The 27,620-nt window shown below is 38.1% G+C and overlaps 1 protein-coding gene across 1 annotated transcript in view; it reads right to left on the minus strand.

The window, feature by feature from the left end:
- Window positions 1-3,582: 3,582 nt before the first annotated feature.
- The window catches only part of LOC134431415 (chromodomain-helicase-DNA-binding protein 1-like), a gene marked incomplete at its 5' end in the record, with an annotated part of 57,390 nt that continues 33,352 nt past the window's right edge, over window positions 3,583-27,620 (minus strand). Inside the window, 19 exons of the mRNA XM_063179430.1 lie at window positions 3,583-3,946; window positions 4,121-4,328; window positions 5,327-5,384; window positions 5,593-5,689; window positions 7,807-7,985; window positions 10,055-10,195; window positions 10,612-10,860; window positions 13,233-13,361; window positions 13,724-13,846; window positions 16,719-16,869; window positions 17,581-17,719; window positions 18,152-18,282; window positions 18,877-18,918; window positions 20,521-20,681; window positions 20,892-21,068; window positions 24,276-24,371; window positions 24,453-24,549; window positions 24,823-24,971; window positions 25,620-25,769. Of these exons, the coding sequence (XP_063035500.1) occupies window positions 3,583-3,946; window positions 4,121-4,328; window positions 5,327-5,384; window positions 5,593-5,689; window positions 7,807-7,985; window positions 10,055-10,195; window positions 10,612-10,860; window positions 13,233-13,361; window positions 13,724-13,846; window positions 16,719-16,869; window positions 17,581-17,719; window positions 18,152-18,282; window positions 18,877-18,918; window positions 20,521-20,681; window positions 20,892-21,068; window positions 24,276-24,371; window positions 24,453-24,549; window positions 24,823-24,971; window positions 25,620-25,769 (2,841 nt within the window). The remainder of the gene's footprint in view (window positions 3,947-4,120; window positions 4,329-5,326; window positions 5,385-5,592; window positions 5,690-7,806; window positions 7,986-10,054; window positions 10,196-10,611; window positions 10,861-13,232; window positions 13,362-13,723; window positions 13,847-16,718; window positions 16,870-17,580; window positions 17,720-18,151; window positions 18,283-18,876; window positions 18,919-20,520; window positions 20,682-20,891; window positions 21,069-24,275; window positions 24,372-24,452; window positions 24,550-24,822; window positions 24,972-25,619; window positions 25,770-27,620) is intronic.

Here is a 27,620-nt window from a genome sequence, read left to right on the forward strand (position 1 = left end):
GAAATCATTATCGAAGCATGTTTCTTCACCTGCTTAACCATTTTCAGGATTGTGGACCAATAATGTAATTATCAGGCACTTTCAAAAAAAAAAAAAAAGAAAAATAACCTCTAAAGGAACAGTTGTTCTCTAGTCTCATTGTGCTCCCTGCTCTGTCTTTCAGCAGTACATTGTAGTGAGCAAAGCAATTGAACTGGACTGTTTGACAGCTGTCAGGAGGTCCAGGAAGAAAAGTGTTTTCAGGTGTTGGAAAATAACCATTTAGCTTTTGTCCTTATTGCTAACTGATCTTTTATTCCCAATGAAGGCTGACAAATTCTTTCAAAAGGTGGTAAGAAATTACTCCTGCCTTCCTTGGCAGACACCTGTCTTTTAAACAGGACAGTTGCCCTTCTACAAGATATCAAATACTTGCAACCATTAGGCTTCTTCCCTTTGTCTGAAGAAGACCTCATCTATGATTACTTCCTAATTGGGTAGTCTGTAGCCAATACTCATCCCAATGTTACACATGTTGGTCTGTCCACTAATCCTGATCCAAAAGCTCTTATCATCTATCCCTAGGCAGAGCTCCAAGCAACCTTGCTCCTTCTTCACAGCTCTTTGCCTTTTCAGCCTGTCTTTCCTGAAGAGCTAGTATCCAGCCATTGCAGCACTACAGTCCTGTGAGCCATCACACCAGCTCACTGCAATCCCAATGAGATTATACACCCCCAAGTGCATATAGGCTTCAAATTCTTCCTGCTTGTTTCCTATGTTGTGTACATTAGCATACAGACACTTAAGAGAGGCCCACCACCATGCTGATTTTTGCAGAAAGGGTATGAGCTTCCCCCATCATGCTGTCCTCTCAGCATGTCCTTATTTGTCCATGTATACTTAAAGTCAGCTCCCTTCTGCCCTGTTTTATTGGTATCAAGGTGTGTTTTGTCCACATCACCCGAACCTTTTGCTTACCAACCTAGGCCACCATGCCCATCCTGGAGCAAGTTTGCTGGCAGGAGTTGTGATCCCATGACAGACCCATGCTGGAGCAGTTTGTGCCTGAAGGACTGCACCCCATGGAGTTCAAAACCCTCCAAACCCTCGGAAAATGACAGCTAATAAATGAAGAAGCATTATCTGAGTTGCAGCCTACATTAAATTAGCTTAAATGTACTTGGCTAAATGATATTAACTTAGAATGTGCAGCAGCTGTGCCTATAGTGAGATTATAACAAACAGGTACTCTGAACAGGTGTTGGTTCAATTTTAATACTTTTGTGTAACCCTGGTTAATTGGAAAAAAATGCTCAACTGCCCTGGGTAACCCAAAATGTTATTGTATTTCATATCTATCTGTGCACTGTCATATGCCAATATTGTTACTCTCTCTTCAAGACCTGGTGGCTAGAAACAGAACCATGGAGATTGGCAGATGCTGGAGTCCTTTTAAGGTCAGGTCAGGGACACTCAGGCAGAGGTTCTCTTGCCCTTTCTCTTTCGTTCTCGCCAGGAAAGCTGAGACAGGTCTTTGGACCACTTTTTTTCCTTTCTTTTTTGCTGCCACCACCCAGGACAACCAGTAGTGGTGCCATGCCAAGAAAACAGAACAGCCCCTGCTCCATATGGTTGCCCCAGACCACCAGCAGTGCCTGGTTGAATCAGGAGGATATGGAGTCCGAGTTATCCTAGCTGGCTGCCTGCTGCTTTTGCTGAGGAGAAGGCATAGTCCCTCCATGAGTTCCAGTTGCAAATCCAGTTCCAGCTGCCAGTTTTTGGCTGCCTTAACCAACAGACCTGCCACCGTCAGAGATAAGAGGAGCATTTGTCTGTTTTTTGGAGTCTAGGGTTTTTTAAAATTTTTCCCTTGTTCCCTGTTAGTTGTTGTTTGGGGGAAGAGGGAGTTTTTGCTATCGTGGAGGTTCAGTTGCTGTGCTGTTTTTCTCTATTTGTTCTCTCTCTTCACACGTGGTTGGGAGAGGTTGTTGTCCACCATTTCTGCCTTCAACTCTCAGACCACGACATTGTCTACAGAGGGCACCATCTTGGGGGAGTGGTTTCTCCACCATTTTATTTTCTTTGTTCCTGGGGAGTCCACGAGATTCAGCACCTTTGTATCTAGTGATTATTATTGTTATTTTTGCTTTCTGCTGTTTTGTTTTTTAGTAAACTGCCATTTTTTCACTTATATCTTGTCTCACCTTATTGGTGAAAGGGGAGTGGTTAAAACTAAAAGGAGAGGTAACTAATTTTGGAGTGTCCACCCCTTAAACTGTCTTAAACCAAGACATCAACACATTGCAAGATGAAGAAAAATTGGAACAACATATTAGCACCAACCACATGATGCCAGGGTAGACATTTATCTTCCCTAATTATGTTGTGTATTTAGTAATTAAGAGTTGAATATTTTTATGGTTACATGAGAAAGATGTATGCTGTAGAAAAACACCAGCAGGAAGCAAGAGCTCACATTTCATTTCAAATTTATTTTGTCAAACAGAAGTAATCTATGTACAGTGTATATTGTAATAATTCTTGTAATAGAAAGTCATTCAAATCTAAAATACTAACTGGCTGCATAGCACATATGACATTATTGCCCATTTCAAGAGGGAAAACAATACATTTCCAATAAATTTTGTCTGATTTGGATTCAAAAGTGTTCAGATATTGAACATGCCTTCTTTAAAACCTGTGTACACAAAAACTTTTCAGACCACAGTTTAGCTGAATATTTCCCATTTCATTACAACAAATCACAATATTGTCAGTTTAATAGAAAAACAAAACCAAAACATGTATCTGAAGCATTCAATAAAAAAGGGGCACTAAATGGAATAAAAAGGTTCCCATCCCCATTTTTGCATTCTAAACAGTGATTTCATAAAAAGATTTTTAATAAAAAAGTGTTAGTATATTGACTCTGTGACAAGAAAGACAGAGTAGGTAGGGAAAGGAACAAGCAAAAAAAATCTCATTTAATTAGTTTGCAATATCTTTCAGTGATTTATTTTGGAAAAAAGCATTATTACAGCTGACCACAAACAGGAGAAATCTTGGCTATTTTACAGTTATGGGTACAGAAATATTCAAGCTTGTGATGCAAAGTGGCAAGGTGACTGCAGTATACAATGTAAATAAATAGCTTTGAAACGTGAACAAATGTCCTTGAGAATTCCTTACTAAGAAAACAAAAAAACTCCTCCTCATTTCTCCCTGAAACATGATCACAGGTCTGTGTTTAAAATCTCATTTGCAAACATAATTTAAACTATGTTCACCCTAAAACCAGTTTTATGAGATTCAGTCTGAATGGGGCAGTGTTGAGGTCCCTGTAAAAGTAAACATTTTTCATTTCTTAAAGGGGGAAAAACCCCCCAGAAAACACCTGCCACCAACATTTGCAGCACAGTGCAGCAGAAATTTAAATACAAAAATATTTTTCCATTGTTGGGATAATAGACCTTGCATCCTGGAAAGAAGTAACAATACTGTGACTAACAATATCCAGTCCATAACTTTCAAGTCACATAAGGCAATTACTGTGTTAGTTTACTGTATATGGCTAAAAGATGGTCCAGAAAATGTCAGTCTTTGTTATGTTTTCCGGCTACTCCATGTATGTTCAGGTGTACTTTTGTGATCTGATGAGTGTTCAAATGGAGATCTGTGTCCTATAGGAGATCTTGACCCATAAGGAGACCTCTGATCTAATGGTGACCTTGGGCCACTACCAGAAGCTCTGTGGTCTATTTGCCAGTCTGAGTGGTACCTATAATCTCTGGAAGATTTATGATGGATATACTCTGAAGTGGAACGGTGATCTGAATGTATCCTGTGGTCTGAATGGGAACGGTGATTTGCATGAGGTCGACTGTCTTTTAAACTTCCTTCCTGGTTTGACCTGTGATCTCTGCTCCTGTGGTCATCCAGCTTTCTACGTTTACCATCACTAAAGTATCTGAAAAAATTTACTTATTACTGAACACATAGTAAGGACTACAATTGTGTCAATTCAACAGAACTGCATAAGAGAAATGTCTTTGCAATTTTGCATTACTTAGAAAAGATTCACTGCTGTTTACTACAAGCATACTGAAAAACCAGGAAAGGAATTTTTAACAGAACAATTTACCTGCTGTCTTGTTTATAGTGATGCCAGTCTCTGTGGTCTTTTCCATTGCTGAAGGCTGAATAGGACCTTTTCCTTGAATCATTTTTATTATAAGCATCTTCCTGATGCTTGTCCTTATGATGATCATAGTACTGTGACAAATGTCTATCAGAAGAACTATCCCTGCTACTGTCATCATGGTTTGTATTCTCCTTCAGTCTTTCAACACCTGTTTAATAAAGTAGAGGTTATAAGGAAGCCTCATACAGTAAAAATTATTTTCTTTATCCATTCAAACAGCTCTTCTAGCTGTCAGATTTAAAGCAATGTGAAAATGGCATTATAGTTTGACAGAAACAATATCTAAATGATTGAAAGATAAATGCAGTAATGTGAGCAAACTGAGAGAGACCTCAGAAGGAAATAGAAGGCAAGCAAGCTAGAAATATAGATATGTAGGACTGAGAAACTAAAATTTTCAACCTTACACACTGAATGGAGAAGATCAGTGTGGTCTAATTGAGCAGGGAGTAGAAACCAGGTGCCGTTAGCAGAGCAATTTGAAACAGAATGGTAGGAAGTTCCTCTCTAAGGAGACAGCCCTAGTGAGAACACTAGTTTTAGAGGTACACCTTCTTAATGAAAGGTTGTTAGTGGTATTCCTAAAATACATTATACTCATTCCTACCATACTATTATTATTATATATAAATTTTAAACCCATGATAACATACTCTAGGTTTTATATAACATGATATAAAAAAAAAGTATCACAAGAAGGCAACTGTGGGAGCATAGAAACACAGTATTATTGTCAGTAGTAAATGACATCCCATATAACTGATGGCTAACCATAACTTCAGGGAATATCTTTATTATGATATGGTGACATTACAAGTGCTACAAACAGGTATAGAGCCTCCAAGAAGTTTACAAGTGTTGAGTTGGTCTCTCTCCCTTCTCAAAATTAAATACAAAAAAGTGTGGGTTTTTAAAAATTAACTTACTTTAAGAGAATGGTCAAATAACTTGCTACTAAAACCTCTAGGTGCCAAATTCAGTCCATGCTCAGTTGAATTTCATAACCAAACTAGTGAAGTTATGCTGTCAGCCTATCCCTATGATATCCATCAGTATGGGAGTTCTAGGAGACAGTTTTAAGTTTATTTCATTTTATATACCATCATTTAAGATATCCAGCACAATAATATGTTCCACATTTCTTACCTGGATTTCTAATAACATGTGTATTCGTGTTGTTGCTAATATTCTGTTCACTGTGCTGCTAAAAGAGACAAGTACAAAAACTGTCATTGATAAATCCCAAAGTTGCATCTGAATTCTTCAGAAAATATTCTAAGAAAACAAACTAGTTTACTATGAACAGTAAGATACATTTAAAGTGTATTGAGTGAAAACAATTGATACTTTATAATAAAAATTATAAAACTTAGAATATATTTTTGTATATTTAGAGAGTCTGAAAGTATTACCTGAGATTCTTGGCGTTTTTTGATTGCATGTTTATACAGCTTGTGCAGCTTTCTGGCATCAAATTCTGTAAACTTAGAGACAAAAATCCACAAGTTTCTGAGGAAAAAGGAAGAAAGGTTATAATTCTTCCATATATTAGTTTTTATTGTGTCATACAACAGAACATGGACTTAAATGAAATTATTTCAACAGTATTTCAGTAAAATGAATTAATTGTAAAGTCTGTTACACAGTATATTGTCTAGATGCACAGCAAACATTACTTAGCTGTATTTCAAACTTTTCAGAAATTAATTACGTTAATAATTTGCCATTTTGTAATATTTATCACAATGACTGAAGAATGTAAACTGCATGAAAAATAGTATTCATGGCAGTTTTGTCAATGGAATGATTTGGCATCTGCATAAAAATATAGGTTTCAATTTATTGTGCATTTCTTCTAAAAGATTATTTGAAATATGTCAGAAACCTGGAGTATTTACTACTCAGTAAAGATTCTTCTGAACTTTAAATCTCTTGCAGTATAAAAAATTTTATCTACATGCCTAATTTCCTACAGATATCAGGGATGGGATTTTCCCATGAAATTCCAAAGCCTGGTCAAAGCTTTTGAAACCAAATGAGAAATCTGAAAGAGGATGGAAGCAGCATGCCAAAATCTTTGATCCTAATCTATGCTATGAAAGAAGAAAGTAAAACAAAACAACACTTTTGGTTTCAAGAAGCCAAAACCTTAAAGACGAGATTTGCTTCTATGATTGCAGACACCAGATCTAAAGTCTAGAATTCTTTTAGCAAAGTTTACAGGTGGAATGCCTAAAAGACTACAGAATAGTACTGTTCTAACTAGTTTTTAGTTGAGAAACATCTCAAGTGTGTAAGCTCAAGAAGCATCAATCTGCTCTTTAACTGTGATGATTTAAATACCATAGTTTTGGCCTAGAGGTTTGCAAAACTAGACAAAACGAGCAAATGGTGTGCCCAATGACATCTGTATAAGAAATACAGCATGAATACCTTTACTAAATACTATGTCTTATAAAAGATAGATAAAACACATACTTTAATAATCTATGCATGGTACTGTAGCATTACTATAATATTAATTATATTATAGTAGCTCTACCATACTCATTCTTCACTGAAAGGATAGTCAGGATTGAAACAGGCTGCTTAGGAAAGTGGTAGAATCACCATCCCTGGAACCGTTCAATAAATGTATGGATGTGTCACTTGGAGACATGGTTTAGTGGTGAACACAGTGATAGTGCTGGGTTAACAGTTGGACTCAATGATCTTAGAGGTCTTTTCCAACCTTAACAAGTCTATGAGTCTATGATCTTACTATGAATGTCCATTTAAAGAAACATAACATTTACCAAAGTGGCTTTAAGACATGGATATTGCTTTTGTATTTCAGTTCACCCCAATATTTTAAAATAAAGCAAGTACAAACAGCAGAAATATTCTGTTAACAGTCTGCAAGAAAATGAAACGACTGAGCTTTGTATATGGAAGTGCAACCATATTTGCAACCATAAAGGATTAAAGTGCACATTACGATAAAACTAAATCTAACTGCATTAATAACTTAACAACAATATATAGTAAGTTTATAAACCAACATTTTCCTCAATTTTTCCAAAGTTATCACCTCACAGATGCATAAGAACACTTAAAACTCTTATTTCATTTTGAAATACATTTCGGAGTATGTTATGATAAATGTTTTTTATCAAGTCAGTTAATATGATTTAATTTTAGAGTATATTTTTAAAAAGAATAAAGGATTCTGCAACTCAAAATCATTCAAAGTTCAACACACACATTTATAATGGCCTGTTTTTAGCATGAATAAAAACCAAAACCAAACATCAATGTTGAAAAAGGCAGATTCTTTAATGATAAGAATTCTTTTCCACTAAACATGAAATATACTCTAAATACAGCTATTTTCTCTTTGCATTTGGTTTTAAAAAGTAAGAGGATTCCACCTACTGGACAAAATGCATTGCTATGCAAGTATAAAAAAGTGAAATCAATAAAAGCTGCTACCACTTTTAATCTTCTTTTCATAAGCCCTTATTTAATACAGCAGAAAAATTAAATAAATGGAGAATAATAAATGAGAAATAATTTTAAATTATTCTACTTAATATAAGCTATTATGGATTTCCCTTTTTCAAGAAAAATCATGCAGAATAACTTACTTTCTCCACTGTTTAATTTGTTCAGGATTTGCGTACTCTTTTAGACATTCAGTAATGTGGTCCCCAATTTTGATTAGGCACTGTCTAGTATGCTCCAGCTGTTCCCTTTCAGAAAGGCCTTTCTCTGGTCTATCCAATTGTTTCAATGCTGCTTTAACAGGCCTCATTCTTTCTTTGCACTGTAAAATTTTTTAAAAAGGAATACATTAATTCAAAAATAAAAATATAAAAATCATAAAACATGACTCACCCTTACACAGGCAAAGACAGTACTGTTGTAAGCCAAATGAAAAACAAGTCTTTGCTCGCAGCTCTTTTAGTTTTACTATAAAATTTCATTTGGAAAAGTAGCTTTTTAAATCCAGTTGAAAATTTACTTATGTACAAAAGTATTAAATTGTATGTAACACATATTAAAGATTTAAGAAAGCACTAAGTTAATATAAAAGATTTTCTGAGGGAAAGGAATTACTAGGTTTTACAATCATGGGTTTAACTTTCAGCACAAGTATATAGGACAAGAGTTATTTTACTTTTTAGAGCCTTGAAAGCTATACAAACTCAGTGCCAAGATTAGGTATGAGAATGTTTAATATATTTCAAGTAGATACTTTCTGCAACAATTAAACTTGGCATTCAACAGAGGATCAGCATTCCTTCTCTGTGCAGCTTTTAAGCCTGAGTTCTATGCAGATACTAGGATAAAGCTAGTTTAGATGTGCCTAAATTAGTAACAGTGGTGACAACACATGTACTCATAGGTATATTTCATATGGGTATGCTTGAATTTTCACACTAATTTAAGCATGTTAATAGTAAATACAGATAAATCAGTTAGCATGTTTTAAATTATAGACCTTTGCTTGGAAATACCATTCAATCACAATGGCAAGGTAGATGAAATGCATATTTTACCTGTCACAAGATAGACAAGAAGTCAAATGAGTTAGCCTCAACAACCCACAGAAGTAATTTCCATTTGAAAAGATAAACATGCTAATTAGATTGCATCTGATCATGGCATAATGATAAATATACCTTCCTGAACAGAGGGCCTGGACAAAAAAAATGTTCTGTATGTAAACCCAACCTAAGGAAGGAAGACAAGTCTATATATCCAGAATCAAAACTATGAGGGATTTTGGAAAACATCACAATCACTGTGTCAACATCTAGGGACAACTCAAAAATCAGTGAAGCTGTTTCATTACCAGATCATGTCATTAAGTAATTAAGCAGCTACATTACCTATTGCACTAACCACAGCTTAAGCAACTTTTTAAAAGACGGTTTACAAAATACACTGCTTAAGTGTAGAGGTGAACAGAGAAGTGCAATTGTACATGGGAATGGTGTGATTTTCAGTCACCTAGCCACTCACAAGATATCCTGGAAATTATAGACGAATCACTTATAACATCATTTAGAATTAAAAATAACCAAAAAACAAAAACAAAAAAAACGCAAAACAACAACCCCCACATAGGTAAGCTAGTCAGTACCATACTGATGAGAAAACAAGATCATTTATTTCTTACAGCCAGCACCACAGTAGACCTGTCTAGCAGTAACGGACAACTGTTGAAAGCAGAATGATACAACTTTTACAGCAGTAAAGTAGCTGCTCAAAGTAAATTCTTAGCATCCTTCCAAAGTCCCCAATCAAACTATAAAATGTTACATATCTCCCTTTTGTTCTTCCAATATTGTTTCTGTTGTGGACAAAAGTAGTGATATAACTGAAATTCTTTTGGTATCAGAGATATTACACCAGCAAGATATTTCTAAGGACTTTAGGATTTGTTCCTTCCTCTGTTTAATGCAGGAAGTCTGTAATACTTTAAGAGCAACTTTCTCTTGTTAGCTTACAAAGAACAAAGGGGTATTTGATAAGGCCAAGTCAGAGACTACAGCAGCTGCATTAAAATTCATTAATTTCTGTCCTTTAAGAAGCAGTATCCATGAATTATTCTTGAGGATGGATCTTCACAGTCTGTATTTTAAAACTATACAGCACACACAACTAGACAAATACTCTTCACTATACTGCATAAATGCAATAAAACAAAACTGCTAACCTGAAAACAAAACTGAATTTAGTATAGCATCGATAGGCCTTCACTGATCTAAGATTTTACTGGCAATAGATATGTATATTATAATACCTAATAGCAGAATCAAAAACATCAGAAATTGTGCTCATTTAGTATATCAAGTGTAAACACTAAGTTATTAACAAGGGACTTACCACACCAAATGTCCTCTGATCCAGTTCTTCAGATTCTTCTGATATTGGAACTGTTTCACTAGTTGCAGTAATATGAACTGGAATATCCAACAATGAAACTTTTTTATTTTTTTCTTTATTTTCAGATTTGAGTTCATTTGCCTACGAACAAAACATGAAAATTTATCTGATAAGCAAATCTTATTTTTGGGCTGAAATTACATTGTAATTAGGCAATCACTGCATTCTCTTCAATAATAACAAAAAGAAAGAAAAAAAAATCTGTCATGCAGTGATAGTACCTTTTATTTTCTCTCTCAGAGGGATGGAGAAGGAGAATGGACAAGTTTCTTGCACCACTTGCACTCTCAGTCCCACTAAGCTATAGATCTTTAAAAAGGTAATTTTCCATTTCATTTGCCTGTCCTTGTACTTACAAGTGGCAAAAATAAAACTTTCACATGATGCAAAAAATTTCAATGAAATTACTAATCCAAAATATCTTTTCAACTCAAAATCATTCACAAAAACCTGGTGGCCTTTTCTAGTGCTATATAAGAAAAAATAAACCTAGTTACCTTTTCTTCCTTTACTTCTTTTTCTTTCTGTGTGGATTCTTTTAGTTTGCTTTCTCTCTTTTCTTTAATATTTTTAAACTCGTTCTTATCCTCTTTTTTCTCTCTTTTTAAATGTTGCTTATTTTCTTTTTCTCTTGTCTCTCTTTTTTCCACAGCTTCCATCTTTATACCAATATCTGGCTCAGGCTTTTCTTCATTTTCTTCTGCTTTTATTTTTTTATGTGGACATTTCACTGAAACAATCTCATCCTGAAATACACAAGCATATATGTCACATAAAATAGAGTTTCTAACTATACAAGTTTTGCAACCATCAGATTAAAATATACTTTTTTCTGTGTGTGATTTCTTTAGACTTAGGTTTAACACCTATCAAATGGAGCTGGATGCAGTTTCAAAACAAGATGAGGACTACTCACTCATTTCCTTAATGTGACACAAAACAAGTATTGATTGGGCAGGGATAATGGGCGTGTGAGAGATTAAATCCATTTAACTTTTGTATTACCAAAGAAATCTGCTCCTGTAAAAACTAGTTAAGCTGCAAAGAGCTAAAAGGAATAAGGAAGTAGACCTCACAAGACTGAGCTGATTTTTCGGGCCATCGTGATGATAAAAGACTTTTGTTCTGGTAATTTTGTTCCAGTAACTTTTGTGTGACCTTGAATTAAACAGTCACAGTGACAGGAGAAGGGAACAGATTTCCAACTTTCGTTTTTTCAGACATGTTTTGAAGAATCTAGTGTTTTTTCAGCTACCTTCAAAGTCACAAAATTAGGTGCAACGTGGCCCCTAAACCTAATCTATTGTTTTTTTTTTTCTCTGTAGTGGTGTCTGCTGTGTGATAAATAAATGAACCAACAAAAATGGAGGAGTCCTAAAGGAACACATCAGAAGTAATAAAAACATAACAAAGTTGAGTAGCTTATTAGAACAATATCTATTGAATAATAGTCAAACTTAACATCAACAAGTCAATGGGCTCTGATGGGATGCATCCACATGTGCTAAAGGAACTGGCAAATATCACTGCTAGGTCACTCGCAATAATCTTTGAAGGAGGACCCAGGGAACTACAGGTCACTCAGCTTCACCTGAATCCCTGGAAAAGTGATGGAGCACCTCACTCTGGAGGCCATGTCTATCCCCATGGATGACAAGAAGGTGATCAGGAGTAATCAGCATGGTTTCACTAAAGGGAAATTATGCTTAACCAACCTGATTGCCTTCTACAATGGGACAACTGGCTGGATAGATGAGAGGAGTGGATATTGCCCATCTGGACTTCAGCAATGCTTTCAACAGTCTCCTGTGACATCCTCATATCATAGTGGACAGTGAGGCAGATTGAGAAGATGGCTGAAAGGCAGGTCTCAGAGTGTTGTGATCAGTTGCAGTCTAGTTGGAGGCCTGTCACTATTGGTGTCCCCTAAGATTCAATGCTGGGCTCAGTATTGTTTAACTTGTTCATCAATAACTTAGATGAAGGGATAGATGCCTCCTCAGCAAGTTCACTGATGATACAAAGCTCGGAGGAGTGGGTGATACCTCAGAGGGCTGTGTAGCCCTTCAGAAGGATCTCGACAGGTTGGAGAGATGGGCAGGGGGGAACTTTCTGAAATTCAACAAGGCAAATGCAGGGTCCTGCATCTGGGTAAGAATAACCTCAGGCACCGGTACAGGTTGAGGGTGACCTGCTGGAAAGCAGCTCTGCAAAGAAGGACCTCAGGGACCTGGTGGACAACAAGCTGTCCATGAGCCAGCAGTGCCCTTGTGGCCAAGAAGGCAAATGGTATCCTGGGGTGCATTAGGAGGAGCATTGCCAGCAGGTCAAGGGAGGTGATCTTGCCTCTCTATTGAGCCCTAGTGAGGCGCATCTGGAGTGCTGTGTCCAGTTTTGGGCTCCTCAGTATGAGAGAAACATGGAACTCCTGAAGGGAATCCAGCAGAAGGCTACAAAGATTATTAGGGGACTGGAGCATCGCACTTATGAAAAAAAACTGAAGGAGCTGGGTCTCTTCAGCCTGGAGGGGAAACATCTGAGAGGGGACCTTATCAGTATCCCCTTATCTGAAGGGAGGGTGTCAGAGGATGGAGCCAGGCTCTTCTCGGCGGTGCCAAGCAATAGGACAAGAGGCAATGGGCAGAAACTGGAACACAGGAAGTTCCACCTGAACATGAGGAAGAACTTTACTGTGCAGGTGACTGAGCAACGGAACAGATTATCCAGAGAGAGTGTGGAGTCTCCTTCTCTGGAGATATTCAAGAACTTTCTGGACACAATCCCGAGTAACATACTCTAGGGGACCTGGCTTGAGCATGGAGGTTGGACTAGATGACCTCCAGTGGTCCCTTCCAACCTAACCCATTCTGTGATAATGAAAGCCCTGACATACACAGAAGCATTCACTTGCATGTCTCAAAACACTGTTTATTTATGCTGTACTTCCTAAACAATCTTGATTTTTTTTCTTGAGCCTGAACAAAAGTTGCTACCTGAAGAATCATAATCAGTAGTAAAAATGGATTAGTCAGAAATATTAGTTTTATATTTTGATTTTTAAATAAAATTGCATTTCAAGAAGATAAAATGCTCAAGTCTTTATATGAATGATATTTACCTCATTATACTCATCATCATCAGATTTTTCTGAGAGTGGTGATGAGTCACTTTTAATTTCTTCTTTAATTTTTGCAGTCTTTGTTGGTCTATTCTTCTTACTTCTTGCTTTCTTCCTCTTTGAATTGCCCTGAATGTAAATTAGCACCTTTATTATGTCAACTGACAAGTGTCTGCATCACAGTTGCAGAAAAAGATTTTGGTTTTCATGTTAAAGAAAGCATTCAATTTATTTATTGCCACTAATGACCACCACTTTTCTCAGGATTGGAGACCAAGCCTAATGCAACCGTAAAGAATATTTACAAATAAGGGAGGAAAAAACAATATTAAATTTGCAATACATTCCTTGAGTTAGTCTCATCTAATACAATTACCAATACAGAGAAAAATGACAAAAAGAAGAGTGGAACTAAGAATAAAACAAGTATCTGCTGACATTCCCATAGGTATATTATGTTATCTTGCTACTGAATATTAAGCTTAACTTACTGCACCAGTAAGTCTTTGCACTTCTTTTCTTGCAAGATCTTTATTCAGTAATTTAATGAGGTAATCTGCACGGGTCTGCAACTGCTTTGCCTGTGGTTTCTTATCTGGGTCATCAGGTAAAATCTGAGGAGAGCAATGGTAGCATCAACTACAAGTACACATTATCAGATTATGAAGCTGCTAGTGTGAAGCACTAGGAACAGAAAAAGCTGAATTAAAAAATAAGCAAAAAGCCAATCAACTCCAACTATACCTGACCAATATGCAGGCAGTATCAAGGAATGGACAGCTTAAACATTTTATTGTTCCTCAAACACACAACTAATGTAGTCTTGAAAATATTCTCACAAAATTTACAGTCAGCTCAAGAAACTAGCCTCAGATTTCTGTTTCCACTCTCATAGTTCATCTAAAAAATTCAGAGCTCCTGTACCACTGTCATCCACAGATCTAGTTCTGCCATATGCTTTTAAATGCATTAACTCATTACCACAGGATATGCAGAAGCCAAAAAAAAAGAAAGAGTGGTTTCATAAAACAAGCTATTAATGGAAGTCAGGGGCAGAATATCATTAAACAGATTTCTATACAACCCTGGCTCCTCAAATCCCAAAGCTACAGGTCGGCAGTACCACTGTGTTTGCTTCACTCCAGTATTTCCCTAAGTGTTTCTCACTACTTCTAAGCAGCCATTGCACTACTTCTAATCTGACAAATACAGCAATTCTCATGTTGCAAATGAAAGTCACTTTCAAGCAAAGGAAACAGTGATAGGGAAACCAAACCAAAATCCCCAAACCAACTTCCCCCCAAAAGATCACGAATAAAATTACAGAATTCATAAATTACTTAGGTTGAAAAAGACCTCTGAGATCATAGAGTCTAACCTTTGACCAATCATCACCTCGTCAACTAGACCATGTCAATAAGTGTCACACATCCAGTCGTTTCTTGAACACCTCTGGGTATGGTGACTCCAACACCTCCCTGGGCAGTCCATTCACATGTTTAACAACCCTTTCCATGAAGAAATTTCTCCTGATCTCCAACTATAATCTCCCCTGGCACAGCTTGAGGCCACATCCTCTTGTCCTGTCACAAGTTGCCTGGGAAAAGAGGCCAACCCTCACCGTGTTACAACCTCCTTTCAGGTAGTTGTAGAGAGTGATAAGGTTTGCCCTGAGCCTCCTTTTCTGCAGGTTAAACAACCCCAGTTCCCTCAGCCAATCCTCATATGACTTACTCTCTAGACCCTTCACAGCAGCTCCACTGCCCTTTCTCTGGACTCACTCCAGCACTTCAATGTCTGTCTTGAAGTGAGTGGCCCAAAACGGAACACAGAATTCGAGGTATGGCCTCACCAGTGTAGAGTACAGGGGGACAATTACTGCCCTGGTCCTGTTTCCCACACTATTTCTGATACAAGCCAGGATGCCATTGGCCTTCTTGGCCACCTGGGCACACACTGGCTCACGTTCAGCTGGCTGCCGACCAGCAGCCCCAGGGCCTTTTCTGCCAAACAGCTTTCCAGCCACTCTTCCCCAAGCCTGTAACGCTGTGGGAGGTTCTTTGTGATCAAAGTGCAGGACCCAGCACTTGGCCTTGTTGAACTGAATACCATTGGTCTTGGCCCATCAATCCAGCCTGTTCAAATTCTTCTGCAGAGCCTTCCTACCCTCCAGCAGATTAACACTTCCACCCAACTTAGTGTCATCTCCAAACTTACTGAGGGTGCCCTCAATCCAGATCATCAATAAAGATATTAAACAGGACTGGGCCCAATACTGATCCTTGGGCCCAGCCATCCAGCTAGTTCTGAACTCATCAAGGACTGAACCTGTCCAAGCTGTGGCTTGACAGCTTTTCCAGAAGAATGCTGTGGGAGACAGTATCATAGGCTTTGCTGAAGTCCAAGCAGACACATCCACAGCCTTTTCCTCATCCACTAGGCAGTTCGCCTTATCATAAAAGTAGATCAGGCAGGTTAGGCAGGACCTACATTCCCTAAACCCATGGTGGCTGGGCCTGATTCCTTGGTTGTCCAGTATGTGCCATGTGATCACACTCAAGATGATCTGCTCCATAACCTTGCTGGATACTGAGGTCAGGCTGACAGGACTGTACTTCACCAGATGCTCCTTCCAACCTTTGTTGTAGATGGGCATCACATTGGTTAACCTCCAGTTGTCTGGAACCTCCCTAGTTAGCCAGAACTGATGACAAATAATGAAGAGCATCTTACTGAGCTCTTCTGCCAGCTCCCTCAGTACCCTTGGATAAATCACATCTGGCCCCATAGACTTGTGAGTGTCTAAGTGGCTCAGCAGCTCACTAATTACCTCCTCCTGGATTACAGGGGGCCTATTCTGCTCCTCATCCTTGTCTATCAGCTCAGGGGGTCAATTGTTCTGAGGATAACTGGTCTTACTGTAAGACTGAAGCAAAGAAGGCACCTTTGCCTTTGCCTCATCCTTGGTGACAATGTTTTCCCCTGCATCCAATAAGGAATGGAGATTCTCCCTGGCCCTCCTTTTGTTGTTAATGTATTTGTAAAAACATTTTTTATTATCTTTCACGGCAGTGGCCAGGTTGAATTCTAGTTGAGCTTTTGCCTTTCTAATTTTCTCTCTACATGATCTAACAAGATCCTTGTACTCTTCCTGATTTGCCTGCTCCTTCTTCCAAAAGTCTGGAATTCATTCAAATTAACACAACTAGAGTATTTAAACTAGGGAAGCAAAAGATGGAAGAGAGAATTCAAGTGATAGAGACACAAAGAAATACAGAAACATAGCAGACTTTAAGAAGGTATACTTCAACCGAATACACAAAATCTAAAAATCTAATAATTTACCAAAAGGATACAAATAAGTACAACTGACCTAACTTCTGGGCAATTTCAGTTATCATAAAATAAAGTCTTTCAGTAACTGTTCTTATTAACATTATTACCTAAACAAAAAAACTCCTTGATGAAATTTTGCAGATGACATACCTTTTGTGTCAAACTGAGATCAGGATCCATTTTTATCATTTCCCAGCTGCCATAGCCATATTCGTAGATACCTATTAACAGATTGGAATCATCTTCCTTACCCCAATCTATATCAAAATGAGCTGCCTTGGTGTGGCATGGGATGACATATCTAGTAGAAATAAATTAGAAATATACATAAGCAAACTTTTCAAACTTAGTAAGGGATAGAAGAACATGCCACATATCACTGAGATCCTGATATATTTAGTAGGTAATCCACATAACTATCAGGCTTTCTTACAATTTTTATAAACTATTTATTCAAATTAGTACCAAAACATGTTTTAAAGGAGGTCAAGATTAAGATATGAAAAACCGTCATCTATCTGTGGCCATGGACTGAGTTAGAACTGGCTAGCCATGAAGGTAAGCTTAGAATATTACTCAAGTGTAACTGCTAACTGGATAAGCAGATAGTCTAGGGACTATGATACACAAGGTAGTAAGCTAAAAAGTTCATAGGTCTAAACAACTACTAACAATTACCATCTGCTCCATTTTGACAAATATTGCATTCTCTCAGGTAGAGGTGACACAAAGCAGTTCCTCAACAAGTCTGATTTCTAGCCTGGAATAATTAAGAATAACTGAACCCAGTCCCCAATGAATACAGTTCAGAAGTCAAAGCAAATACTGGCTTCTAAGGAAAGGGAAGGAAGAATAAAGAAAGAATGTGGAGCAGATTTCTGCTGTCAGTTCTTAGAGGTAATGGAGTGGCATGGGTGTCCCAGTGTACTCAGTCTGGATTGGTTAAATATATTCATAAAAGCCTTGAATAACTTTCTACATTATGGGTTCCTTTAGGAAGAAAAAAAAATACCTTTTCCTTTCTTCTGGATCTGCAGGAATGGATTTGTGCAATGGTGCCAACTCTTCTTCATGAGAAATAACTAACTTTGCATTCACCTGCACTCCTGATATTCGGAATGTTGGGCCTTTAACTTTCCCAAATCTACCTCCTTAAAATAAAGGAACAAATTATTAAAATATTTAGCTTTTATGTGTATCTTATAGACAAACATAGAGAAAAAAAAAGTTTGATGCTATAGCAGCAGACATTCGATTATAGGAAATGAATTTTTCTTAACCAAATGCTTTAATTAAACTCCAGGACCTCAAGGTCTTCCAGTTAATACTAGCAGATTAATTTTAAATTTCATGGTAAAGCAAAACCATATTGCATTCTACTATGACAACTCAGGGAAACGGGGAAGAAAAACAAAACCAAAAAGTCTTCTTACTAAAATCCTTTTTACTAAATCACCTAGCATGCTAACATTTTGTTAATGTTTTCCCCTAACACAATTGTTTTGTTATAATCAGAGTGCAAGAATCGTTCATATCTCTTTGACACTTTTTATTCCTCTCCCCCACCCCCAAACACACTTTACCTGCTCTTTCTTGGCCAAAGGAATTGTCCTTTAAAGCCTTAATGCATCCATTATGTACAAGTTCTCCCAGACGTCTAAGGTCTATCTCAGATTTATCAACTAGCTCAGCATCTCTAGCTATAGCATCTAACCTGGAAGAAAACAAATATGTTTTTACAGCTCTAAAACTTTAGCATTATGAATGACTCCTTCAGATTTTGAAACTAGAAAAGTGATCCTGTAAGTTATCATTCATCCACACTTGCTGTGTAAAATTTTAATGCATGCAGTTAAAAGCAGCTAAAGAAAATACAGAAACTATAAAAAAGGGTATTTCACACAAAGGACTATACAACAGGAAAAATAAAGGATCCCATTGATGCAGTTTTGAGTTACATTTCAACACATTCTTTTAAATAGAAAAGGAACTACTATTAAGTCTATGGTTTTATTCACTTATCAAACAAAAAAACCTGAATGACTGTCACTAATGCAGAATTAACAGAATAGTAGGTTAAGTATAAAGAAAAAGCAAGCAGTCTTGCAAAATGTAAAGATTTGTCAAACTGGCTGTCTACATACATATCATATATGATGAAAGGAAAAAAACTCAAATTCATGTCATAGTACAGGCAAAAGATTAGTCACACTATTTCCTCTTTAACCTAAGGTTTCTTGGTGTAGTGTTTAATTTTAATGGAAACAAGGTACCAAGTTGCTATACAAATATAAGCAAATTAGTTTACCTTTCAAGTGGGCCACCAAATTTCTTGTAACTCTTTATAAACCTAATAACAGAAAATAATTTTGCAGTTAAAAAAAAATGTATGCTTAACTACATTAGTTTTTAAAATGTACGTGTAAAGTCTTAGTACAAGCTTATGTGGACAATACAACGAAAATAAGAACTAGAGAGACTAGGATGGCTTACTATATGAAGACAACCCACATTTAAAACCAGAGTTCTATTTGTTTTAATAAATTATATAAATAAAACAACAGAAGATACAATTTCTTTCAAAAGTTACTTTACTAATTAGTTTCACATGACAAAGAATTCAGCAATGTGATGTGACTAATCATAAAAATCAAATGTGGATTCATAGTAAATTGAGAATTCAGATATTATGTTAGGTCTCTCATAATAAAGAGAAGCTAGCAGCAATTTTAAGACTTAGGAAAACATAACATGAAAGATAAAGGAATGCAAGCATAAGAATATCCCTGACAAAAGCAGCAAATGATTATATATTAGATAAAATGAAAAGGAAACAAGGCTCTTAAAGGTTATTTATATAATCAAAAATACTTTATAAGTTGTACAGTATTTTAGAGAAAAATGAATACTTAAATTACAGAAGCAAAGTAGCATTTCACAAACCAAAGTAAAGCAAAACAATTTCTACTCCTTCTCCCAAAGAAGTATTTTTTGCATCAAATATTGTGGGACCAGCTGTACAGATTCACTTATGTACTCGGTTTTGCTGAGATAAAGTTAATTTTGTTCAGAGCACCATATCTGCTAGTATGTTTTATATTTGTGACCAAAGCATTGTTGATAACATGCTAATGTTTCAGCTCTTGCTTAACAGTGTTTTCACAGCATCAAGGCCTTTGCTGTTTCTCATACCACCCCACCAGTGAGTAGGCTGGGGGTGCACAAGAAGTTGAGAGGGGACACAGCTGGGACAGCTGACCCCAACTGACAAAAGGGTTATTCCAGACCATATGGTGTCATGCTTGGCAATAAAAACGGTGTAGGAGGGAGAGGAAATGTTTGGTGTTATGGTATCTGTCTTCCCAAGTAACTGTTACACATGGTGAAGCCCTGTTTTCCAGGAAATGGGTAAATGCTTGCTACTGGGAAGTGGTAAATTAATTCCTTGTTTTGCTTTTCTTGTGCATGTGGCTTTTGCTTTCCCCATTAAACTGTCTTTATCTCAACCTACAAGTTTTCTCATTTTTACACTTCTGATTCTCTCCCCAGTCCCTCTGGAGGAGACTGAGCAAGCAGTTGTGTGGTGCTTAGCTGCCTACCAAGGTTAAACCACAACAACGTATCAAAATTTTTTTTTTTTTTAGTTTTAAACGCATCATATAACATTAATACAAATACAATTACAAGAAATTTAAAAAAACAAAACTCGCCGAACCTTTTTGTAGAACATTTTTTAACTCAAGTTATTCCTCACCAAAATAGGTTCAAATTCTGCACATAACAGTTTCTTACATCAGCACCCCAAACTACTCAAGAGTAAAGACTTAAATGCCTAGAATAAAAAATGTAAACTAAATAAATGCAAAATAGACTAGTTTCCATATTTTCAAACTCTAAAATGACAAAAAAAAAGTTTTGTCCCTTTAAACATGCATGTCCCCCCACATCTTACCGCCTAATCTCTGCATCACTAAATCCTTTAATATTTTCTCGAGGAATAGTTCGCGGTCTTCCACGTTTTTTTGGTCGTTTTCTTTCTGAGACTGAGTCACTATCAGATCCAGAATATCTTCTCCTCCTACTGCGTTTCCCTTCACTTCCATTAAAGCTGATCTGGAATTTCAGATTAAGTAGTTCAAAGCTACATGACTTAACATTTTATTAATATGTTATCTAGCCTGTCAAAAATGAGGGGGGGGGTGTGTGTGTGTGGGTGCCACAAATGAAAACCACCAAACCCAAAAGTACAAGCCAAAGCAACTGAAATAGAAAACCCAAATAATAACAACAACAAAATCAGTTAGTCAGTAGAAACCCAGATACCTGTTTTGCACAGTTTCTCATCCTTGGCAGCATATATATTTCTTCAAGTTCTTTTTGTCTTTCTTCCTCTTCTATTCGTCGCCGCTGGACTTCTGGAATGATTTCTTCCCAGTTTCTTAAATTTTGTTCTGGTTTCAACTCAATGTCATCTTCATCCATATTTGAAAAGTTAGCCACCTTAGATATTGGAAGATAAGTATTTTCACCAAATCAATACATCCTTTACTTATACAAAGAGCCAGTAATTAATATATTAGGAAAACTTAGTTCAGAATGACATATTTTATTTATTTGTATATACACAAAATGTGCACATATAAAATGCTTCATGAAGGACTCTCCAATGAAAATATTTTCAGAAATGAAACACACTGCATACAACATGGCTGAATATAAAGATAAGAATATTTTTCTTCTTTTACAAGTTGAGATCTATAATAAAACCACTATAAAATGCATACCCGATAGCTGTGATTGTTGTTTAAATTCCTTCAAAACAGAGAGCAAGTCTAACTATATGTCAGAGTTAATATGAACATTTAATAATGTAGAACTAACTAAACATTAATAAACTGTAGAAATCACAGTATATTGCAAATGAATGATGAGCATAAAATTTACTACTCAATTGATCTAAAGAAGTCCAGCCTTGATTAAAAAAAAAAAAAAAACAAACAAAACCACACCAAACTTGAACAACAAAAAGACCCACAAAAACAAAGGAAAAATGCCCCAACCAACAAAAATACATCACCATCCACAATTGGACTCACTCAGTATTATAAGTATCATCCAGTTAAGCATATCTGGCATTTATGTTTACATGGGGGGCTGAAAGAAGTTTCTAAAAGTAATTATTTAAGAAATCCAAATTTCATTCTTTGTTTTCAGAAGTACTACAGGTGCTTAACAGCATAAAGCATTAAATTAAAAACAGCTCTCCCCAGTATGCTAACAATTAAATCAAGGACTAATGTATTTGTAAATATCTTTCTTATTTTGTTAGCAAAATATGTATTTTACATGCTTGCACTGGAAGTAATTACCCTGTTGTATTGGTTTTGCACAGCCTGGAGTTTTTTTTTTGGCGGGGGGGAAGAGGGGGCCTCAGAGGTGGCTTCTGTGAGAAGCTGCTGGAAGCTTCCACCATGTGTGGCAGAGTCAATCCCTGATGGCTCTGAAGATGGACATGCTGCTGGCCAAAGCTGGGCCAATTAGAAAGGTTGGTAACACCTCTGTGATAACATATTTAAGACGAAAATCAAAACAAAGGGCACACAGTTTTTCCATCTAGTCAGAGAAGAGGAGGAGGTGAGAACATGTGAGGAAAAACAACATGGTGACACCAAAGTCAGTGGAGAAGGAGGGGGAGGAGGTGCTCCAGGCACCAAAGCAGAGATCCCTCTGCAGGCCATGGTGATGACCATGGTGAAGCAGGCTGTCCCCCTGCAGCCCATGGGGATCCACAGGGGATGCAGAGATCCACTCGCAGCCTGTGGGGGAGGTGCTCATGCTGGAATGGGTAGATGCCTGGAGGAGACTGTGATCCAGTGAAAGACCCAGTGGAGAGAGAGGGCCCCTGCTTCCAAGCTGGAGCAGCCTGTCCTTGGAGGACTGCACACTGTGGAAGATTGACTCACGTTGTGGCAGTTTTGGGAGGACTGTGTGCCCGTGGGGGGAATTCACACTGCAGCAAGTGTGGTAGGACTGCTGCTCATGAGAGTGGACCCATGCCAGAGAAGTTCACGGAGAACTGTCTCCTGTGGGAGGGACCCCATAGTCTCACAGGGAAGGACTCATCTCCCAGAGTAGTGGAAGAAAATTTCAGGTGATGAACTGACCAAACTCCCCATGCCCTGTCTCTCTGCACTGTCAGTGGGAAGGAAGAAGGGGCTGAGGGGAAAAAGGTGTTTTAAGGGCTTATTTTACTTCTCATTATCCTCCTCTGATTCTGTTAGTAATAAATTCACTTTGCAACCTTAAGTTGAGCCTGTTTTGCCCTTGAAGTGTTTTCTCCTGGTCCTTATCTCAACTCATGAACCCTTAATTATTTTTTTTTTCTCTCCTCTACCCAGCTGTGGCAGGGAAGGGTGAGCGAGCAACCCTTGTGGGTGCCTGGCATTGAGTCAGTGTCAAACCACAACACCTGTATAGGTGAATAGACATTGCATGCCAAAGAGCTAACTTAGTGTTTCACATATTTCACAGAATCCCAGAATATGCTGAGTTAGAAGGGACCCACAGGGACCAAAGTCCAACTCCTGGCTCTGCACAGGACACCCCCAAGAATCACACCATGTGCCTGAGAGCATTGTCCAAACATTTGAACTCAGACAGGCATGGTGCTGTGACCACTTCCCTGGGGAGCCTGTTCCAGTGCCCAACCACCCTTTGGGCAAAGAACCTTTTTCTTATACCCAACCTAAACCTCCTCTGACTTAGCTACATGCTGTTTCCTCAAGTCCTGTCACTGGTCACCAGTCACCAGGGAGAAGAGATCAGTGCCTGCCCCTCCATGTCCCTTCGTGAGGATGTTGAACACTTCAGTGGGGTCTCCCCTCAGTGTCCTCTTTTCCAGGCTGAACAAGCCAAGTGACATCAATCACTCCTCATAAGGTTTCCCCTCAAGGCCCTTCACCATCCTTGTGGCCCTCCTTTGGATGCTCTCTAATAGCTTAATGTCTTTTTTATATTGTGGCACCCAAAATTGCACACAATACTCAAAGTGAGGCCACAGCAGTGCAGAGCAGAGTGGGAAAATCACCTCCCTTGCCAGGCTGGTGATGCTGGGCCTGATTCCCCCCAGGACACAGTTGGCCCTCCTGACTGCCAGGGCACTGCTGACTCATATTCACCTTCCTGTCAACCAGGACACCTAGGTCCCTTTGCATGGCACTGCTTTCCAGCCTCTCATTCCTCAGTCTGTCCATACATCCAGGGTTGCTCCATCTCAAGTGCAGAATCTAGCACTTGCCCTTGTTAAACTTCATATGGTTGGTGATTGCCCATTTCTCTAATTTCTTGAGGTCTCTCTGCAGGGCCTCTCTGCCTTTGAGGGGGTCAACATCTCCTCCCAATTTTGTATCATCTGCAAATTTACTTTTTATCCCTTCAAGTCCTGTATTCAAGTCACTTATGAAGATGTTGAAGAGCACAGGGCCTAAGATGGAGCCCTGTAGAACCCCACTAGTGACAGGTTGCCAGTCTGATGTCACCCCATTCACTATAACCCTTTTTGCCCAACCCATGAGCCGGTTGCTCACCCATCACATGATGTGTGAATGATGTAAGAATGAAGGAACAATAAATAGGTAAAGAAGAACAAAAAATAGCATTAATAAAGGAAAGTATAATTAAGGAAAGAGGGAGGGAACAGAGCAATACCTTGAACTGTGAAAGCAACTCATCTCCTACAGTCAGTGGACCTGGTTCATTTTCTCGAGTTTCGGCCCTCTTCAGGATTTCATCTATATCCATTTCCTGAAACAGAAGTTTCTCTTTGCAACAAAACAATTCATAGGTTTCTCTGTCCACCAAGTGTAGATGCACTGTTCCATTTACCTGAGGCTCCTCTTCTTCCCCTTCAGGTTCTTTAAAAAGTTCCTCAGCACCGAACTTCAAAATTGCTGATAACTCTTCCTTATTAAAAGGTGTTGAGCTGAAATACAGAAAGTTTCAAATAAACACTTTATCTTAGTGAACAGTTTCAATTTACTATAACCATGAGTCAAATTTCCTTTTGTCTTAAATAAAAACTAGTTTTATTATGTAAAAAAAATGACATGGACAATATACTTTGCAGTCTTTACTTACATAACTCCTTACCACATAATTTTTGCCTTTTATTAACCAAGTGAAATGACTTGAATTTTTACTCAAATAGTCAAGTATACTTAAGCATAAGGTAATATGAAAGAATAAACAAATATACCTGGAGGGAGTAGAGCCTGTATGTAGTACAGTTTTCCCTGTAGTGTCCATTCTCTGAATTACTAAGTGATCTAACACCATCTTTTTCTTGGCTCTTTCAAGAATGTCTTCTTCTACTGATGCTTTTGTGACTAGCCGATAAATATTAACCTATGTATATTACAAAAAAGGTTTTATTTGCCCACTCACAAATTACCCATGAAAAAATACACAGATGAAGTTAACAAAAAACCCTTGAGCAACAACAGGGAGAAATATTAGACATTATTACAAATCTAAATCTTATTGAACTAGTATTGTGTATATGAAACCGGTCAATCATGTTATCACAGTCTCTATAGAAATTATATTTGAAAAAATTTCTTAGACCTCTCCTCTAAGTTTCTATGATTAAGCACAAGCATGGCCACAAGGAAATGTTTTATGTCTGATTACTACTTGAGGTATTCTGCAAGAAACCCAAAGAGAAGTACAAAGTATTAAACAAAGCAAAATGGATGTGCTTTAAGTACAGCAGTTACTTTCTAGAATGATACAATGCCAATGAACATGGGACAAGTCCGCAACTTCTCCTACCCATCCATATACTACAGCTGCTGTGCTATCTCTCTGTAGAGGGAGATTTAAAAAAAAATTATTTAAAAGGCAAATCATTAATATTAACATTTTCAGATATTTTTAGCAAGTATTAGTCATTCTCAAAATACATGAGGACTGTGATGGGCCAGACAGACAGCTTATGGCTAACATAATTCATTCTTCCTTCAGGTTTGGTACCTAAAAGAGAAGCGCATGTACCTGTTTCTTCTGTCCAATCCTATGAGCTCTAGCCTGTGCCTGCAGATCATTCTGTGGATTCCAATCAGAATCAAATATAACTACAGTGTCAGCAGATGCTAAGTTTATACCTAATCCTCCAGCTCTGGTAGACAGCAAAAAGCAGAAGTCCTGAAATTATAAAAGAAGAAATAGCTTTATATATATTAGCTATAATATTCCTTTAAAGAACCAATATGACACGACTTTATATGCTCTGTGGAGCAGACTATGAACTCATATATTTCTTTAAGTATATCATAAACATTTGTTAGACTTCTAATACAAGAAGTTGTTTGTCATGTCTAGAGCCAGTGGATTGCTATTTGAATAGAATAGACTAGACTATTTTGGTTGGAAGAGACTGACAACCACAATCTAGTCCAACTGCCTGACCACTTCAGGGCTGACCAAAAGTTAAAGCATGTTATTAAGGGCATTGTCCAAATGCCTCTTGAACACTGACAGGCTTGGGGTATCGACCACCTCTCTAGGAAGCCTGTTCCAGTGTCTGACCATCCTCTCAGTAAAGAAATGCTTCCTACTGTCAACTCTGAACCTCCCCTGCCCCAGCTTTGAACCACTCCCATGCGTCCTGTCACTGATCTTAGGGAGAAGAGTTCAGCACCTCCCTCTCCACTTCCTCTCCCCAGGAAGCTGTAGAGAGCCATGAGGTCACCCCTCAGCTTCTTTTTCTCCAAACTAGACAAACCCAGTGTCCTCAGCTGCTCCACACAGGACATTCCTTCTAGCCCTTTCACCAGCTTGGTTGCCCTTCTCAGAATACATTCAAGGACTTTCACATCCTTCTTAAGTGGTGGGGCCCACAACTGCACACAGTACTCAAGGTGAGGCCACATCAGCAGTGAATACAGCAGGATCATCACCTCTTTTGACCAACTGGTTCTACTGTGTTTGATGCCCCCCAGGATGGAGGTTGCTCTCTTGGCTGCCAGGGTTCACTGCTGACTTATACTGAGCCTGCTGCTGACCAGCACCCCCAGATCCCTTCCTGCAGGGCTGCTTTTCACACACTCCTCTCCCAATCTATACTTGTGCCCAGCATGACTCTATCCCAGGTACAGGATCTGGCACTTGGACTTGTTAAATTTCATGCCACTGATGGTTGCCCAATGCTCCAACCTATCTAGATCCCTCTGCAAGGCCTATTGTCCCTCAAGAGAGCCAACAGCCCCTCTCAGTTTGGTATCATCAGTAAACTTGCTAATGGTGCATTCAACTCCTGCATCCAGATCATTGATAAAAATATTGAACAGGACTGACTGGCTTTAAAATTGAACCCTGAGGGATATCACTAGTGAATAGTGACCAGGCAGATGTAGCTCCATTCACTACAAACCTTTGAGCACGGCCCTTCCATCAGTTCTTCACCCAGCACACCATGAACCTGCTCATCCCACAGTTGGACAACTTGTCCAGAAGGACGCTGTGAGGGACAGTATCAATGGCCTTCAAAAAGTATCAGTTCACTGTTTTCTTTAGACCAGCTAATATTTTTATAGGCAGTTAAGCACCACGCAGCCACACAATCACTTCTTGCCCACATCCCCAGTGGGACAGGGAAGAAGAAAGGAAGACTGAAAGCAGGGAAACTTGGGGGTCAAGATAATAATTGTTTAATAAGCAAAGGAGAAGTGGAAAAAGAGAGAAAGAAAACAAAACAGAACAAATGATGCAAATGTAAATCCCTTGCCACATTCCCATAGTCAGGACTGATGTCCAGCCAATTCCCAAGCAAAAGATGGCTAATCTCCTTAAACCCCTTCCTCTAACTTTTTTTATTGCTGAGCATGATGTTATAAGGCATGGAATCTCTCTAGTTAGTTCAGGCCATATGCCTGGTTATGTCCCCTCCCAACCTCTTGTGCAACACCTAATCGATTCACTGGAAGAGCAGAGTGAGAAACAGAGAAGGCCTTGATACTATGTAAGCAATGCTCAGCAACAGCTAACACACTGGTG

Source organism: Melospiza melodia, chromosome W (genome assembly GCF_035770615.1).
Source record: "Melospiza melodia melodia isolate bMelMel2 chromosome W, bMelMel2.pri, whole genome shotgun sequence".
Taxonomy (NCBI): domain Eukaryota; kingdom Metazoa; phylum Chordata; class Aves; order Passeriformes; family Passerellidae; genus Melospiza; species Melospiza melodia.